At 43.8% G+C, this 19,438-nt stretch overlaps 1 protein-coding gene across 5 annotated transcripts in view; it reads right to left on the bottom strand.

Moving 5' to 3' along the window:
• Nucleotides 1-19,438, bottom strand: part of ABCC4 (ATP binding cassette subfamily C member 4 (PEL blood group)) — a 199,117-nt gene that overhangs the window by 89,459 nt on the left and 90,220 nt on the right. For all 5 annotated transcript variants that reach the window (XM_088136451.1, XM_088136452.1, XM_088136453.1 and 2 more), the window contains one exon: nt 14,760-14,906. In XM_088136451.1, the coding sequence (XP_087992577.1) occupies nt 14,760-14,906 (147 nt within the window). The remainder of the gene's footprint in view (nt 1-14,759; nt 14,907-19,438) is intronic.

Here is a 19,438-nt window from a genome sequence, read left to right as displayed (position 1 = left end):
AACTAGCAGCACATCATCTCTCTCCAGTCTCTGGCCTGCAGCAAATCAAAGCAAGGAAGCAGGAAAGATTTCCTCCTCCTCTTCCAACCACTTCACTTTCTGAAGATGACCCATTTGTTTTTGCAAAGTAGCTGGTGATGATGCTTGCCTGGTCTTGCTTTGCTGACCCAAATAAGCGTCCTTCTACAGTTGCAAAACAGCTGCCAGCTTCTGTTTGAACTGGAGGCTGACCTCCACCAAAGGTCAAATTCAAACACCTTGTCTGACAAGCTGCAGGATCTCAGACAGCTTCTTACTGGTGAAAGACTTGGAAAGAAAAATCCTTTCCTCTTTCTTCTCTTCTTCTTTGTCCCCCTAAATGATGTTCTCCTTTCTTTTTTTGTCACCCTTTGTCAGCAATTCTTCTTCTGTGAGCTTTTCCTGATGGTAATGTAAGAAGTCTTCCACCTCAAGTAGCTTATCTTGAGGGCCTTGTCTACAAATGCTGCACACAAGATAGGTGATCACTCCACTTCATCCACCATCCATGAAAACAGATGCAGCAGATGAATAGGTGGCTATCCTGTGCCACATGTTTTTCCATGCTGTATTCCGCACTGACCTCTGCAAAGGATGCTGCAATATTCTCAATGCAACTCAATGCAGCTCCTCCAGCAATTACCGACTGACAGAGAAGAATCATCTTCCATGAGATCCAATAGCATTCTGAAGGTGTGGCGAGAGTAATATGACTTGAAAGTCACTATCAGACCATGCTCCATTGTCTGGAGGTGGTGTTGGGTAGTGAGAAACTGATCTCCAGGTACAGGTGGGCAGGCTGAAGGGTGGCCAGGGGCATTGTCAAGCAGCAGGAGGGCTTTGAAAGCAAATTTATTGAAGGCAAGTTACCTTTGCAGCATATACAGATAGCAGCTGTTGATCCATTCAAAGAAAAGGACTGCAGTTACCTCCTATTGGCTTTCCAGATGCATGCATTGTCTTTAATGAGCCTGGAATATAGGTTTAATGGAATGACTGTTATGAAACCAGTGAGACCTCCAACCTAGAACATCAAATTCCTGGTAAATTCTGTGTGCTTAAGTTCCCTAACTGTTGGTATGGAAGCAGGGTGAGAATTTTTCTACAATGCTGTTAAAATTATCAATATGTCATCAGAAACTTCATTGTCCTAATCCAGATGAATGCTGTTAAAGAAATGAAAAAGAAAGCAAAGAGAAAAAAGGGAAGATCCTAATACTATAAATCCAATAGGCACCTAGCATAAAATCAAAATGTTTTTGTTCCTTTAAAACATGTGGCAGTTATTCACAGTTCATCATTCTGCTCAGGATCAATTAAAGCAAGCCGAAACCTATTTCAGTATTATGGAGTTGGAAGGGACCTTGGGTGAATTCTAGGTCAAACCCTTGTCCACAGCAGGAATCCTAAGACTATCCCAGACAAATGGTTGTCCAGCCTTCAATGATGGAGCACCCACATCTCCAGGAGGCAGACTATTTCTCTGCTTAACAGGCCTCACAATCCTTATTTTGAGTTTACATCTGAAAAGCTTCCACCTACTGGTTCTTGTCCTATCCTTTGGGCACTAAGGAGCATAAATCCACACTTTCTTCCTTGTGACAGCCCTTCAAGTATTGAAGGACTACTATCATGTCTTCCTTCAACCTTCTCTTCTTTAAGCCCATCTTTAGGCTAAACATATCGATTTCCTTTAACTGTTCTTCATAGGATTTAACCTCCAGTCAGGATTTAAGATTCCACCCACTGGTTCTTATCTTATGTTTAGGCACTATGGAAAGTAAACACATACCCTTTTCCTTGAGACAGCCCTTCAAGTATTGGAAGACTGCTATTATGTCTCCCTTCAACCTTCTCTTCTTTAGGCTAAACATATCCAGTTCCTTTAAATATTCTTCATAAGATTTAGCCTCCTTCTACATTTAAAATCAGGACAGGATGCCCTTTATGGACTTTTTGCATAAAACACCCTTATGGACGTTTTGTGTAAAACAGAAAAAAAATGAACTTATGATTTATGGTTTTAATGATTAGATAGGATAGATTATAGAAAGAAGAGAGTCATGATGTAACTTTAGAAACAGAGGTACATTTATAATTGTACGTATAACTGCTGCAAAGAAGATTGGAAGCCACTTCTTTGTATCTTTTTTCTTTCTTTTCTATTCTTTTACTTTTTCTTTCAGGCACTTTTAGCTTTCTCTATGATTTTTCTTTTTTCCCCTTACTTTATATTACTTTGTATTAGTTTTTACCTTTGTTTTTAAAACTTTTAATAAAACTATTAAATAAATAAATAAATTTTTAAGAAATTGGGACAGGACTCATTCAGAAAAACAGCTGACACCAGAGAGTTTAGAACTGGATTCAAACCCCACTGAAGGATTACAGCTTGTATCAAAGATGCATATTTATTATCTGCTGCAAGGAGCAAAAAAAAAAAAAGCCAGACTTCAGGAAAGTTAAAAACAGAGGGTGGTACATCTAAAGCCTCCATTCTTTGTCTCAATTCCCTCCCATGCCAACTTGCAGCTACGTCTCTGATAACTCCAGTACTGTTTCAATGTGCCATGTGAAACATATCCTAGGAATAAAATAATCATATCTTAAATAAGAATCACAGGCATTCAAGAAACAAGATTTATTTATTGACGAACTCCTTCATCAAAAATTCTTGGTCAACCACACTCAGCAAATGGAAAGGAACAGACACTACTCTATATTATTGAATCAAATTGCTATATTGACTGCTTTTGACAGAGAAAGACTACAGTCCAGCTGTTAAGCTTTTCTGAACCACTATTTCTTTTCTGTTCACTATTAGGACAGATCTTCTACCAGAACACAACAAAATAGACAAATTATGTGAATATAAGCCTTTATGTGCAACACATACCTGATATGTCTTGCACATAAAGCTGACATAATGTATTCAGTCATGTGTTTGTAGTCTCCTGAAGTACAAATATATTTATTTATTTATTTATTAAATTTCTCTCCGCCCATCTCCCCCCAATGGGGGACTCTGGGGGGAGACCTCTATTTACATGTTTATCTTTTTTAAAGATAGGAAAGTTTCTGTTTTACCACAGTTTGATGCCATAAATGCTTTTGCATGCAGCTCATCAGCCTATAAATAATGAAACCTCACGTATAGCTAGACTAGCTGGTGACAGCTTTACCTACAGTATGAATGTCCTCTGTGATTGTACTTAAGTGTAACTTACTAGACTTACTTGGAGATTTGTTCAAGTGTACAGGTGCCAACCAGCCCCACTACCAAATGATTCTGATTCTGTTCTGAATGCTTGAATTTGGATTTGTGAATTGAGAGGGGGATTTGACTCAGTTGCTGAACAGCCCACTCCTTCTCTAGGTATCCATTTCTATGAAATGCAGGGGAGAACCTCTCAGCCCGTGGATGTGAAAAAGAAACCAGAACAATGGAAACATTGCTATATAAGCAGCCCCACATTAAAGCTATTGCTGCACTCCACGTCATTTTCTAGGCAGAATATTGCTTATTCTGTCATGCGTATATACCTCCTTATTTGCTATTAAAATTATTGTCTTATTTTTATGCTCCTGTTCTTCCTACATGAACCCAGAATAGTGTAAGAAATAACCATTAAAATATTTGATATAACATTTAAACAAAATGGTAACATAAAAAAAAATAAACTTCTCTTTGGTCTTGGAAGAAATCCTTAGATGAACAGGTGTGCCTTTGATTTTTATTTACTACTGTAGAAGGCAGGATGGCCTCACTTCCTTTGGGGGAGAGTTCTGTAATAGGAAGGCAGCCACTGAGAAGTCTCTCCACCTGGCCACAGCACAGGATACTGTGACTGTCAAGATGTCATTGCGCAACTGATCCACACTACATCATTTGCATCATTTGTGAGATCAGGGTGTTCACCACACACATAAAAAAACAGGCTCTGATAGCACCATCATGGCCGCCAACTCGATCTTTTTGACCATGCCCTGCACAGTGATGTCGTAATATGCATCATGTCATCGTATATCCAATAGGACACCTCTGAATGTATATATTTGAGAAGCGACCATTTTAAATCGTTGGGCTCTGTAAACTTAGGTCAGAACATGAAACTGGCAGCCGATGCAGCACTTGCAGGAGCAGAGAGCTGTGGCTATTTAACAATTCAAGTGATTATAAAACCCCATGCAATTAGTAATAAGCCAAGAGTGCTATACAACAAATCCCTGCATTTCATACTGTATATGGATCCAGAATATGCCCCAATTTGAGAAAATGGCATAAACTTTGTGAACTGAAAACACCATCATTTTACCCAGTCTCTGCAATTTTCTAACGGCCATTCTAGCTGCTTCCTGCACTTTGTCAGAATCTTACGACAAGTGAAACTCTTCATTTCTATCCCTCCGATTTTACAATTTATATCTTTCCACCCCACACAGTCACAGTTCTTCACTCTCCTCATTTATTGCATAGTTTGGGTTCTCTTAATCTAAGAGATGCCTTGGAAAAAAAAATCAAAAGTCATTTGAAGATTCTCCCGAGCACAAAAGCACTCCACAACTGTTACATAATCTGCCAGGTGCATGCAATCTGGCAGAAGCCTAATTAATTCATCCAGATGCTGCAGCATAGATTACCCAGAATCATCTGGGAGAAAGTCTTCTCTGCATCACAAAAACAACCGGCAGCTATTAATGAAGTAAGTTTTAATTGTAAGAGGCTTCAGTGCCTTCCAATTCACAGCTGCCTAAGTTACAGAACGAAAGACACCGTTTCCATATTGTACTTCTCTCTGTTTCTGGCTAATGGAGATATTAAAAAACCTAACACAGACCCAGTATGCTTCATCAGCATTTTGCTTACACTAGTATTTCAATAATTTGCAAATTAGAAAAAAAGGGTCAAATTAAATCTCACATACACCCCATCTTTAGTGTAAACCGTATCCAGTTCTAAACTTCAAATCTTTGACTGCGAACTCCTGACAGACACAATCCAGAGGCCATTTGTCACCACAGAGGTCCCCTCTGACCCTGGGAAATGGATACACCAAACCACCTGGACGAATACAGTATGCAAGAAGACAAGGAGAGCCTGGCTCCACCAGGTCAAGGTCCACTTAGTCCTGCCTTTTATTTCTCATGGGGGCAGCCAGATGTCCCTGGGGTACTCACAAGAAGAAAATGGGGACAACCCCCTCTCCCTCCAGAGGTAATGTTGAGTTTTCAAGACAAATAATTCTTGATAGACTTGTCTTCCATCAATCTATCCAATCCCTTTTAAATCCATCTAAGTTAATGGCTACCACCATGTCTTGTGTTAATGAATTCCATAAGTTAATTATGCACTATGTTGAGAATGGCTTTTTTGTCTGTTTTAAAAGGGTTTCATTTTCACTGAAAGACCTGGTATTTTGAAAGATGGAAAAAAACATATCCTATCCACTTTTTCCATGCTAGCCATTATTTTCTACACCTCAGTCAACCTTTTTCTAAGATAAAGAGTCCCAAACAAAGGCTAGCCTTTTCTCACAGAGATAATTTGAGCCTGTGGATAATTTTGGTTACCTTCTTCTGCACTTCCTCCAACTCTATTACATTCTTTTTCAAGCATGGCCACCAGAATTATGCAGTGTTCCAGATGCAGATGAACCACAGATTTGTACAGAGGCATTATAATGTTGAGCATGAAACTGAGCAAACTCAGGGAGGCAACGAAGGACAGGACTGCCTGGCGCGATATGGTTCATGTGGTCACGAACAGTCGGACATGACTTAACGACTGAACAACAATTATAATGTTAGTATTTTATTTTCAATCCCTTTCCTAATGATCCCTAGCACTGAATTTGTTTTTTCACAGCTGTTGCACACAGAGTCAGTGTCTTCACTATACTATCCACCATACCCCCACAATCTTTTTCTTGGTTAGTTCCCACTTCCTCACAACTCAGACCTCATCAATGCTTATGAGAAATTGGGGTTTTCTGCCCCAACATGCATCACTTTACATTTATTTAAATATAACAGTTGGCCAACTCAGTGCTTACCCTAAATGAAGACTGTTTATAAACAAGTTAAAAAGCATAGTTGCCACTCAGATCCTGAAGAGGCTCCACTTCTTACTTCCTTCCATTGAGAAGATGCTGAGAGCGTCTTCATAATAACCACTGTCAACCAAGCCATGGGCAAGCTCTACAGAAGTCATTCAACAAAGGATATGCCATCACAATATTACCTCTTACTGCACTGGCAAAGTCCAGTGCCAAGACCTGCCATTTAGAAAAACTCCTTACAGTTCATTTAATCATTTGTCATTAGAAAGAGATACTCTGTGTCCCAAGCATCTCTACTGATAGCATGTCTAAGTCTTCTGTGTCTTTCTTACTAGATTATATACCTTGTTTTCAGTTGGCCCAGGGGAGTATCAAATCCTGTGAGGTGGAAGGTGACAAAAGCTTGGGTCTCAATTCATGGAAAGAGGAAGCTAATCTTAAAGAAGGAAAGGTCAGTTGATGTGTTGCTTTTGTTCACCAGATTTCTTTCAGACACTTTAAGCTACCTTGACTGTAAATCTCCAAAAGGTCCTTACTGCAACAGTAGAAAACTGCCAGTGCTCCAAAATTCAAAGAGGAAGGCAAGGGACGTGTAGGAACATACTGTATTCTTCTCCATTTTTTGAGGTTTTAGATCCATAGGACCCAGAGCCCCTCTAATCTTGATACCGCCCTGAAAAGCCAGGAAAAACAAAGCCAGCTACATAGCTGATATCCTTATTTTTCTTCTAGCTCCCCGCTTCAAACTTCTACCCTGGCCAGTATGAATCATCTGAAAGAGGCAACTGTTCTCCTTCAGACTTTTCTTCCTTAACATGCGGAAGGAGAATCTGCTCTGTGTCACCTGAATCTGCATGTCCAAATGCTTTCTTCCTTCATTAGGACAGCAGGAAAAGGAGGCACTCAACCTAGCCCTCTGTCTGCCCTGCTAGTCTTTCTCAGGCACAGAGAGATTGGATCTGGGGGCAGATCAGACACGCTTAGCTGTAGTTCAGTCTCCTTCCTGAACATCTGATATGGCTGTTGACAAACTTTTCAGAAAGAACCCAGATTTTAATGTTTGCCTCTCTTGGGAAGGTTCCAAGTACAAAGCAATGGGCACCCAGAGTGAAGAGTCTCTCTCTCTTGCGTGTGTTTGACTCATCCCAGGTTGCATTGGTGCAGAAGGCAGGGAAATGCACAGCTCTGCAAAATAATTTTAGTGACAGCTCTACATCCAATACAGTAGTTCACATCTTGGTAAGCAAGTGTTTTGGCATCAAAAGAGTTTGACCCCACGAATAGATAGTTAATGCACACAAACCCTGAATGTAATATTTGTCTTATCTTAGCCGACTCCTAGAGCAATCAGCTTTATAAAGGGTTCCTAACAGAATCTCAAGAGTTATAATCAAATAGATGCATGTGTAAGTAAGACTATTTAAACTTGTAACAAAAGCTATTATGATACAAATAGCTGTAACAGAGCAACTCCCACAAAAATCATTCAATATCACACCCTGATAAAGTTAAAGTACACAGAACCATTGTTATATGAAAAAACATTTAAGGTATTCTTTTCACTTTAAATATGTGGCAGCCAAACAGGTTTAATTACCACACCTTATACTTCAGCCTACTAACTGTTCCATGCAAACACCCAGAAATAATATTTAGAATATTAAGCAGTAGTTAGGATTTTTATGATCGATGCAGCTTGAGTCTATCTTTGCAAGCTATCACTTCTATTGGACTCCTTTTGTCTATTAACGGGAGGAGTAAACTTTTCATAGGCAATGAACACTAACATACAATAAGGAGATTTTTCTACAATTAAGATACTTAGTCAAATGAAGTGGAAATAAAACAAAAGCTATCAGTACTTTGAACTAATCTAAAATGATCTAAGTTAGAAAGATGCAAATCATCAAACCTCCAGATGTGTATTTTTCATTAAGATACAGATATAGATATATATTAAAATACATCTACTTTCCAAAAAAAGGCCAGATCGGTAATTCATCCTGGACAGACATAACACAGTAATCTTTTGGCAGTATGCCCAAGAGCTTATATGATTGATGAATGACATTGCCAATGGAACATTTTAATATGAAGTTATCCCTTGTAACCTGTTCATATGATACATCAAAAATACTACCTGCTTTTAAAATTACATGCCTTCCAACCAGTATTTCTTGTTAAAACATGCTATCATCTGAGAAGAATTGCTTGGGTGAACAAGCAGCGATTGCTTAAAAACCACCATGTGTAGTCTCACCATTCAGTCTGGCTAAATTGCAACTCAACACTTCCTTCTAAAACTGTATTCCTTTTTTGGCGAGCTCAGTTGGTCTGCTCCTGCTTTGAGAGAATAAGCCCCTGGGCCTTGCTTCTTGACATGCACTCACTTTTAGATACTGGCATAATCCCGTTGAAGGTTCTCCAGCACAGCCCCTAAAGGGAATTCATTCCACATGACTTGCATAACAAAACTTTAGGCCTTTATGTTTGGTGAACACTGAAAAGAAACAAATAATGTGCCTTGCAATTGTCTTAAGTCAAATTAGAATAGTCAACATTTCATTCTAAAGCATTAATAATTCAGACATATAGTTGCCTGTCCTATAAGATATTGCACATAAATATGAAGTTGCTTTATCTTTGGTCTTTTTAACTCAGCACTGCTTACACTAATTGCTACTGTGTCTATAGTCCTTCAGGGCCCTGTTACATTCAAAATAATGGAGGTCAAGCTTTAGAAATTTTATCTATATCCACACATTTGACTCCTCAAAACATGACACTAAGAATAGTCAAGAAATATCTTTGCCTCTTTTAAAAGTGCGTTCATAGTAAAGCTAGAATAGGATAAAACAGATCATACTGCCCTCTTGTGCTAGAAGAACAGAAGGCATAATTATTCAAGTTACAAGTAATACAGCTGTTATGATAGCCTTTTCTTACTGTACCCTTTTACTTGGGAAATTCTACTAGCAGTTTGCCAAGATGCTATAATTAAGGATGGATTGGTGCACACATAATGCCTAAGCATGCTTTGCTGCACCCCCACTTGGCAGTAACACCCCAGTTGCAAAATGCTCATCAAGAAGGTCATTTTAATGCTATTGCTACCATTACTGTGACCAATGGGAAAAAATGTTATTTATTCACCCATTAAATCTCTCGATGTCTCTCTTTCAGGCATTATGGGTAGAGAGCCATGTTAGTCTACAGTGGCAAAAAATCAGGAGTCTGGTAGCATCTTTTCTGACTAACACATTTTATTAAAAGGCTGAAGTTCACAACAGCTTATGCCTTTTAATAAAATGTATTAGAGAAGGTGCTACCAGGCTCCTTCTGATCTCTCCCCCCACCACTTTCTGATTTTTATATTTGTTTATATTTGCTTTATGCTGTATACCACTAAAATACTGAATATGATGGATGCTCTAAAAGAGTTTAATAGAATAATAGGAGTCCCAGCATATGCCAAAAACATACTTAAGCTTGTCCATCCAAGTTTGGCCTACAGAAGAAGACACATACTATCTTTACCATGCTATCTTTGTAAAAACAAAGAGACCAGAAAAACTACATTCAATCTGCACTGAATGAAACATTCACCAACAGTCTTGGTTAATGTCAGGAATACATTTTGGCTTGGTTTTATGCTCTTCCCTTTTCTCTAATACCTTTCTTCTCCTCCAAGTTCTTTGTGAGTCACAGAACTCAAGGGACGGAAGGTACAACCCTTGACACCGTACTAGGTTTCGAAGGCAGCAGAAATTACTTGAACATATTACTCCTGCCTGCCCAAGCACTTGTATCCACAGAGAGGGTGAGAAAAGATCTCAAATCATGAACAGCTTCCTGCTGTTAAGGCATCAACAGAAGGTCAGATGTCTTATCCCTGGTAAGTAAATTCTGGGTTCATGCAATCTAAGATTTGCAAGTCTCCTTCATGCCATGGTTTCATAGGTTAATTTGCAATCAGTCTTTAACCAGATTATACTGAATTATAGTCTAAGGGAAACATATCTGAGTTAAGACGTACGTATGTACATTCAGTGCATACAAGAGCTGTAATACATGTTGTTTTATACTTATATTACCAAAGCTGCATTTAAGTTTTGATTTTCCACTGCTACCTCCTTGAGTCTGTTTCCTCTAAAAATGTTAGGTGGTAATATTTTCAGACAATAGGAAAATGGATTTTGGCCACCCTTACTCAATATGATGTCATAATTTAAGAAAAACAGATATATGTTAAACTAGAAGTATGTTCCCTCTCTGGCAATATATTCACTAGCTCATGGATTCTATCCCCAAAGGCATCAACTTTAAATTCTGCATCTCTCCAAACCCATGCCTTTTATGGTTTTCCAATCTGAGCCACCTTGACAGCCATAGATCCATCATAAATATCCAGGGCTCCAGGAGAAATTTAGGCATGCATCAGCAGATTATGCTTCAGAAAAGAAAAAGACTGCAATGAGTCAGTTACAGAGACAAAATCTCCAAGGAGAACCACCTGGATTTCCTATCTAACCTTACAAGATAGTTCAAGAACAACAAATAAGACACCCTTTCTACCTTTCTTATATAAAAAAGAAGCAGGCTTCACCATGAGGAATGCAGAAGGGATATGAATAATCTCTTAAATCTCTTTTGTATATACAAAAGAAAAAATACCAATTATTTTTGGAAGAGCAAGCATAGAGATATTGAATATTTAGACTTTCCAAAAGCCTCCCGCCATGAGCTCTTGAGCAAACTTTGCAACAACTGAAGAAGACAGGTGCTGTCAGAAAATTTCAAAATTGGAGGGGTGTTCAAAATGGGATACTTAAGGGATCAATACATGGTACTTCTTAATACATTAATTTAATAAATAATCTTATAAGGGTTCTAGAATAAGGGATGGGCAGTATAATGGCCAAACTTTCGCCTGGAGGTGACCTGTGGCGGAGCCAGGATGGAGGTGGTGCATCCATCCTTGTGCTTCTTGATCTCTTGGCAGCTTTCGATACCTAAACCACAGTATCCTTCATAGGTTAGGGATTGGGGGCATCATTTTACAGTGGTGCTCTTCCTTTCTCTAGGGCAGGTTCCAGTCAGTGTTGGTTGGGAGGGAAGAGATCGCTCCTTGGGTTCCTCCTGCGTGGGTATCACAGGGTTCTATTCTCCCTCCCCTCCTTTTCAACAGCTACATACTGTAAAACCACTGGGTGAGGTCATCCACCTATTTGGGGTTGGTATCATCAGTATGCTGAGGATACCCAGTTATACAGTATTTTTCAACCCTGGGCCTGCCAAGTGAGACTGCTGAGGTTCTGTCCCAATGCCTGGAGGCTATGTGGGTACTGAATGGAGAGGAACTATCACCAAATCAATCCTACCAAGAGCAAGTGGCTGTGGGTGTTTGGGCTGCCCAGATCTGGGAATATTTCATCTCTGACCTTGAGTGGAGTGGCACTTACTCATTCAAGGGTAGTGAGCAACTTGAGGGTCTTCCTGGACTCACAGCTCCTGCTCAATGAGCAGGTGGCAGCTGTATCCAGGAAGGCCTTTGCACAGCTTCATCTGGTGCACCAGTGGTGCCCTTTCCTAGATTGGGGGGGCCCTTCAGAGAGTAACTCATGCCCTGGTCACCTCACGGCTTGACTACTGCAATGCATGGGGCTGCCCTTGAAGACCACCCGGAAACTTAAATGTATTTATTTATTTATTAAATTTCTCCTCACCCATCTCCCCCCAATGGGGGACTCTGGGGAGTTCACACAAAACTGGTCCAGAATGCAGCAGCATGAGCAGTGATGGGCATGCCTTGGTATGCCCATGTAACACCTTTGCTTCGCGAGCAGCCCTAGTTGCCAGTTTGTTTCCAGGTGTGATTCAAGGTGCTGGTTGTTACCCATAAAGCTCTACATGGCACAGGGCCTGGTTACTTGAGGTTCGATCTGGCAGGGTTGGCATGCTCCAGATTCCTTCAATTAAGCAATGCTATCTATTGGGATCCTGGAAGCACACCTTCTCTGTTGCAGCACCGGCCCTCTGGAATGAGGTTTCCCCCAAGATCTGAATGACCCCTACCTACCCTGCTGGTGTTTCAAAGGGGCCTGAAGATCTGGTTCTTCACCCAGGCCTTTGTAGGAACGATTGAAGCCTCCTTTTAGCTTAGGTTGTTTTCCTTTGCTTCCACCCAATCTGTCATTCTGCCATCTCTACCCAGGTTTTGTTTCTTGTTGCTTTTATTGTCATTTTTTAAATCATCTGTAAACCTCTCAGAGTTGCTGGGAGTCAAGTAGCATAAACATTTAATAAATAATAACAACTTGCAAATTGCAACAAACAGCTCAAAGGCAGAAATAGCAAAAAAATGGATTGCAAAGAGCTCAAAAGTCCAAGCTAAATGAATAGGCATCAACAGTTCAACGTAAGTGTAAAATTATGCATATTGATATACAGGTAGTCCCCAGTTTAAGAACAAGTTCCGTTCCCAAGGTCTGTCCTTAAGTTGAATTTGTATGTAAGCCAGAACAGTATTATTGTATAATATTGTATAAGTAGTATTGTGTAATGAACTCGAAGCATTGTGTATTTAACTCAAATCATTGTGTATTAACTCGAATTTTGCTACAACAGGCTCCATTCTTAACTATGGATCATCCTTAAACCGGGCGTTCTTAACCTGGGGACTATCTGCAAACAATCCAAGTACATATACATTAATGGGATCTCAACTGATCAAGTAAAGGTTCTTGAAGGCATGGGTTGGACAGCTCAGAGAAAATGTCAATCATGCCTGTCATTGCTCTTAAAACAAAGGCAACTTGGAATCTTTAGAAAGGGAACTGGAAACAAAATAGCCAATGCAGATTATACAGCTTTGATATAAAACTATGATGGGATTGCTTTGGGAGTATTATGTACAGTTCTGGTAATCACACCTAAAAATGGATATTTTAGAGCTAGGGTAAGTAGAGCCATGGTGCAGTGGTTAAGGCACCAGGCAAAAAACTAAGAGACCATGAGTTCTAGTCTCACCTTAGCCACAAAGCCAGCTGGGTGACCTTGGGCCAGTCCCTCTCTCTCAGCCCTAGGAAGGAGGCAATGGCAAACCACTTCTGAAATCTTGCCAAGAAAACTGCAGGGACTTGTCCAGGCAGTCATTACTGACTGGAAGGCGCACGCGCACACACCCCACCCACACACACACGAAAAGTAAAAGAATAAGGCAACAAACATTCTCAGTGGAATGCAACAGCTTCCCTTTGAGAAACAAAGTACAACTGCATCAGGGCCTTTTTATTTTGGAACAAAGATGGGTAAAGAAAGACATGACTGAGGATTATAAAATTATGCATGGCCTGAAATCACAGGACTCTTGTTATATTATGCTGTTTTCTGGCTAGCAGTTTAAAGGCACTTGGTTATTAATTTTACATGTTTTTAGAAAATTCCCATAGCATCCCTATAGCACAAAGATGAATCTGGTGGAGAGGTAAATTGCATAATTTTTTTCTGTCATTTTATGGCTCTTTGCAAATATCTATTTCTTCAGACCTCTTTTACATTACTGATGCCAGTAAGTCAAAACCAATTCAGTTCAGATTTGCTTGTTTGGTTGATGGACCTAAAAAAAATATCAAATATTAATCCACAAAAAAAGCTAATACTGTATGTACATACATACATACATAAATACATATATATATATATATATATATATATATATATATATATATATGTATATACACATGTGCATGTGTGTGTTATAAAGTTGATGGTGACTGACTATTCCTGAGAACATGTGTTAGATTTCAATACCCATAATCCTCAGGTAGCCTTGGATCATGCTGGTTTTGGATGATGGGAACTGAAATCCAAAACCTCTGGTGAGTACTAGGTTAGAAAAAAAGGTTCTGAATAATACCCAGAGGCTTATGCAAAAAGGAATTTATAATCTACTGTATTAGCATCAAAGTAAACTGAACTTGTTACCCTTTTTGGCAGTAAGAAAACAAGGAGAGTTTTTACAATAAGCCAATTTTGTCTTGCAGTTTGGACCAAAGTTACAGTAGAGGGTCAAAATATTACTCTGTACTTTCTCAAACAATGAACATTTAAGCATATTTTCTATTAGCCTTAATTCTTCTCTACCAATGCCATGATGTAAATTGAAGAAGATATGTATATAATTCTCTTGCAGTTGAAGGACTGGCTAAAATTTTAAAAGAGTGATTGCATTTCTTCATGTAAATATAGTTGTTAGTGAGATATTATCCAAAGTTAATTGAACTTAATGCTATCTTGACAGTTTGGCATCCATTTAAGTCAAAAATAAAAATGCAGTGTCGGATTTCACCTGCATGTATAAGAGTAGTATGAAAGGTAAATTAAACACTGCAAAAATTTCCAGCTGCACTAAGTATACATTAAAAGTGTGAACATTCTGCAGATACCACAACTTTCACTCAGCTAAAAAGTGGCATGAAGGAAAAAAATACCTTTTGATCATACACATATACATACAGCAAAAGCGACATCTATAACCAACAATGACACCAAAAGGATAACATACAAGCAGCCATGTCATAATTCAAATGATATTCTTGCATCACATATCATCTGCCTCTTCTTGCCCATCTCTGGAACACTTAGGAGCATTTCAGTACCGTAGAAGTGGTGGAGACTCACCAATAGGGTTTCTGTCAAAAAACAGCACTGGAGTTCTCAAGACTGACTGGAACATTCTGCTGTGTAAAGTCCGAGCTGCATTAACCAAAATGTGAAACGTAAGTAGACTTCTCAGTACGCTGAAAAGCATCGTAGCCACAGTTAAACCTGTAAATAAATGAAGTACAGTATTACGAAATGCAATCTATCAACTTCAATCAAGAATCTATTGATAAACATTTTTTGAAAAATCATGCATCCCAGTTATAGTAGTTCTAAAGTAATTTGCTTAATGTCGATACTGATTTTCATACTGTTCATTTAGCAAACCTTCTGCAACAAGAACATTAGTAATTCTGCCCAAATTCCCTACAAAGTTATTTGCCTCCCACTAGGTAACTGAGGTACCTGCTGACAAAAGGAATTGTGCAGTTTTTTGTAGAAGCCCATGATCTGACTTAAGTTCATAACAAAAGGAAGGAAAGACACTTCCTAAATCTTTTCCTTATACTTGTCAATTAGGAGCTGATTTTTTTTCCTCTGCTGTTTGGACAGTTTCTTTTCTGCTCAGATGGAAAGAGCTTGTTTTCAACTAGATGCTGTTGGACTGCATCAACTACCACACCAGTTAGCAATGTGAGATTTGCCCCGTTCGACAGAGAAACTCTCGTGACACGTGTGGTTCACCAAGAAGGTTTACTCATGCGTAACGTAGTAGTCACAAGCAAAGCCAGGACTGGCTTGGTACAATTGCATCACTTGTTATATTCCCCCCTTCCCGCGCTTTTTCCCGCCTCGTGATCGCGTTGCGGCTGTGGGCAATTAGGCCCCCCAATGTCCCCCCTGATCGTTCATGATGGCAGGGTCGGTCAGAGTCCATTGTCCTTGATTGCCAGTCCCCCTCCGGCTGGGTTGGCCCCTCCCTGCTACTTGCAGACCCGCGGGTTCTGTGCTGCGTTGCGATCTTGTTTCGCTGCCCTGCGGCCCCGTTCCTTGCTTGCTCGCGCCGTTATCAGTTCGTAATTAAAAGCTTCCGCTGCGGTTTTCCTGTTTAGCTGGCCGCAGGTGGCTCGTTAATTAGCGGCGCTTTCGGTTCCTCTTTTCCCCGCTAGCTACCGCCGGTGGATTCCGCGTGGTCTGGTTGAGAGCTTCCCTGCAGCCCCGTGCTTCCCTGAAACCTCGTGCTGACCGAACCTGACATGCCGCCCCCCTGACGACAACTCCCCCCCTCGGTCCTATTTCGGCTTCCCGGGGTATTTACTGTAAAAGTCCCGCACTAGGTCCGGCGCCCTTATGTGGGCTTTACTCACCCATTCGCTGTGGGACTTGGGGAAATGTTTCCATTGCACTAGGAGCTGGGTCTGCCCCTTGTGCCTCCGGGCGTCCAGTATCCGGTTGATTTCGAAATGCTGCTCCCCCCCGACCATGATGGGTGGTGGTACTCCCTCCGCCTTGTGCCAGGCGTTCCCCGGCTGGTGCAACTTTAGCAGGCTGCAATGGAACACCGGGTGGATCTTCCCGAGGCTTTTCGGGAGCGTCAGCCTGACGGTCACCGGATTGATGATCTCCGAAATGGGGAACGGCCCCACAAACCTCGGGCTGAGTTTTTTCGATGCCTGGTGCGTCTTTAGGTTTTTGGTTGACAGATACACCTGGTCCCCCACTTTCCACTTTTCCTCGGGGAGCCTCTTGCGGTCCGCGTGCTTCTTGTAGTCGGCTTTGGCTCTTTGCAATGCCGCGTGCGCCGCTCGCCGGGTCTCGTCGATTTGGGCGAACCAGGCGTCCAGGGAGTTGATCTGGGATTCCGGCTGAGGCAGCTCCGGCATGGGGACGAATTCTCTCCCGGTGGCTACTTTGAACGGAGAGAACCCGGTGCTCTTGTGGACGGCGTTGTTGTATGCCACCTCCGCGAATGGTAGTAGCTCCGCCCAATCGTCCTGTTGGTGCCCCACGTAGCAGCGCAGGTACTGTTCGAGCCCCCGTTCAGGCGTTCCGTGGCTCCGTCCGTCTGCGGGTGCGCCGCGGAGGATAGGGCTTGTTTCGTCCCCACCCGCTTCAGGAACTCCCGCCAGAACCGCGCGATGAAGTTGCCGCCCCGATCGCTGACGATACGTCGAGGTGCGCCGTGGAGTCGGTAGACATGTTGCACGAACAGTTTCGCCAGCCCCTCGGCCGTGGGGACTCGCCGGCACGCTACAAAGTGCGCTTGTTTGGAGAATAAGTCCGTGACCACCCAAATGGCGGTCTTCCCCTTACTCTCCGGGAGCTCCACTATGAAGTCCATGGCGACCTCTTGCCAAGGGCCGTCGGGTTCCGCTACCGGCTGGAGTAGGCCTCTAGGTTTGCCTTTGGCTCCTTTCGCCGTTGCGCACACCGGGCAACCCCCGAGTACGCCTCCACGTCCTTCCGGAGCGTGGGCCACCAAAACTGCCGCCGGATTAAGTGGAGTGTCTTTACGAAGCCGTAATGCCCCGCGCTCCGGCTGTCGTGGGCTCTCTCCATGACCTCCCGTCGGCAACCCTCGGGCACGTACAGCTTTCCTTCGTGCCACCACAACCCCTCTTGGCCGGTTAGCGCCTCTCGGTTCTGCTTGAGCCAACCGTCCCGCTCCGCTGCCTCCGCGAACCCTTGCCTTACTTCAGACGCCGCGTCCCGTCGCTCCCCCTTGGTCTGGCTTCGGGTCACCGCCTTTGCAGCCAGCCTGCTGGCGGGGATGACGGAGTCCACGATCTCCTCCCGTAGGCTGGCGTGTTGGGGCATGCGAGACAGTCCATCCGCTAAGAAGTTGCGCTTCCCGGGGATGTGTTTCAGTGTGAACCTGAACCTCCCGAAGTATTGGGACCACCGTGCCTGTTTGGGGGATAGCTTACGCGGGGTCTTCAGGGCCTCGAGGTTCTTATGGTCCGTCCACACCTCGAACGGTTCAGTTGCCCCCTCCAGTAGATGCCTCCACGTGGCCAGCGCCCACTTGACCGCGTACGCCTCTTTCTCCCACACCATCCACCTCCTCTCCGTCTCGGTGAATTTGCGGGAGGCGTAGGCGCACGGGTGGATGGCCCCTCCGGGCTGGGTTGGAGCAGGACTGCTCCCGTTGCCACGTCTGATGCATCCACTTGGATTATAAACCGCCGGTCTGGGTCGGGATGGCGCAGGATCGGCTCCGCGGTGAACCGCTGTTTTAGTTCCTCAAACGCCCCCTGGCATTCTGCAGTCCACGCGAGTGCCATGCTGGGCTTGGGGGTTTCCCAGTGCCCTTGGTTTTTAGCAGGTCGGTTAGGGGAAGGGCGATTTGGGCGAAGTTCGGGATGAACTGACGATAGAAGTTCGCAAACCCTAGGAAGCTTTGGAGTTGCCTCCGGGTTCGCGGCGCTTCCCAGCCCAGGACATCCCTTACTTTCGCCGGGTCCATCTCAATTCCCCGGCTGGATATTCGGTAGCCGAGGTAGTCTAGTTGCTCTCGATGGAACTCGCATTTCGAGAGCTTTGCGTACAGCTGTGCCTTCAGCAGTCTCTGGAGCACCGTGCGCACCAGGCTCACGTGCTCCGCCAGGGTCTCGGTGTAGATGAGGATGTCGTCCAGGTAGACCAGGACGCCCCGGTAGAGTAGGTCGTGCAGCACCTCATTAATTAGCTGCATAAATACCCCCGGGGCCCCTTTTAATCCGAACGGCATCACGGAAAACTGGTAGCTTCCGAGCGGGGTGTTGAACGCCGTCTTCCACTCATCTTTTGCGCGGATCCTAACTCTGAAGTAGGCTTCGCGCAAGTCCAGTTTTGTGAACACCCTCCCCTTCGACAGATGCGACATCAAGTCCTTCATCAGGGGAGGGGGTATTTGTACTCCGTGCTGATTGCGTTCAGCCCCCGGTAGTCTACGCACATACGGAGCGAGCCGTCCTTCTTCTCCCGGAATAACACCGGGGCCGCTAATGGTGACTTCGCGGGTTGGATGAATCCCCGTGCTAGGTTCTTGTCTATGAACTCGCGCAGGGCTCCCATCTCCCTCCTCGACAGGGAGTACAATTTTGGCTTAGGCAGGGTCGCTCCTGGCTCTAGCTCGATGGCGCAATCACTGGGCCGGTGTGGTGGGAGCTGGTCAGACTCCTTCTCCCCGAACGCTGCCGCCAGGTCTCGATACTGCCTCGGGATTCCGCCGCCCGTCGGGGGTTCCCCGGGTCCGGCCCCTCGCTTTGCGGTTGCCTCGCCAGTCGCCGCTGCCTCCCCTCGCCTCGGGATCGTGGCGGGTCTCCGGGGTCCCGGCGCTGCTGCTGCTGCTGCTGCTGTTGCTGTCGCCGCCCGGGTCTCGGGCCCCATCTGCTCTCGCCCCGTCTCCCGGTGTCCCGGACCCTCCGCTTGTCCGCCGGTGGTTGCGGCTGCCTCCGTCTCCACGGCTCGGTCCCCTCTGCTCTCGCCCCTCGCCGGTCTGTCGACCCCGAACCGCACTGCCTCCGCCGTCCAGTCGACTCGTGGGTTCCGCCGCCGCAGCCACGCCAAGCCGAGTACCACCGCGTAGTCGGCCACCGGGACCACCACGAACCTCAGTTCTTCCCGGTGACTCCCGATCGTCATCTGGACCGGCTCGGTGTAATACTGAGCTGGTCCCCCTGCCAGCGTGCCATCTAACTGGCTGAATGAAATGGGCTCCCGGAGGCGCCTCAGCTGTAGCCCGAGCCCCGAGACCACCGCTGGGTGCATCAAGC

This window comes from Python bivittatus, unplaced genomic scaffold, assembly GCF_059951505.1.
Source record: "Python bivittatus isolate LINGU-HERP-01145 unplaced genomic scaffold, Pbiv_v1 ctg000060_np1212, whole genome shotgun sequence".
Taxonomy (NCBI): domain Eukaryota; kingdom Metazoa; phylum Chordata; class Lepidosauria; order Squamata; family Pythonidae; genus Python; species Python bivittatus.
This window is presented reverse-complemented; position numbering and strand designations above follow the sequence as displayed.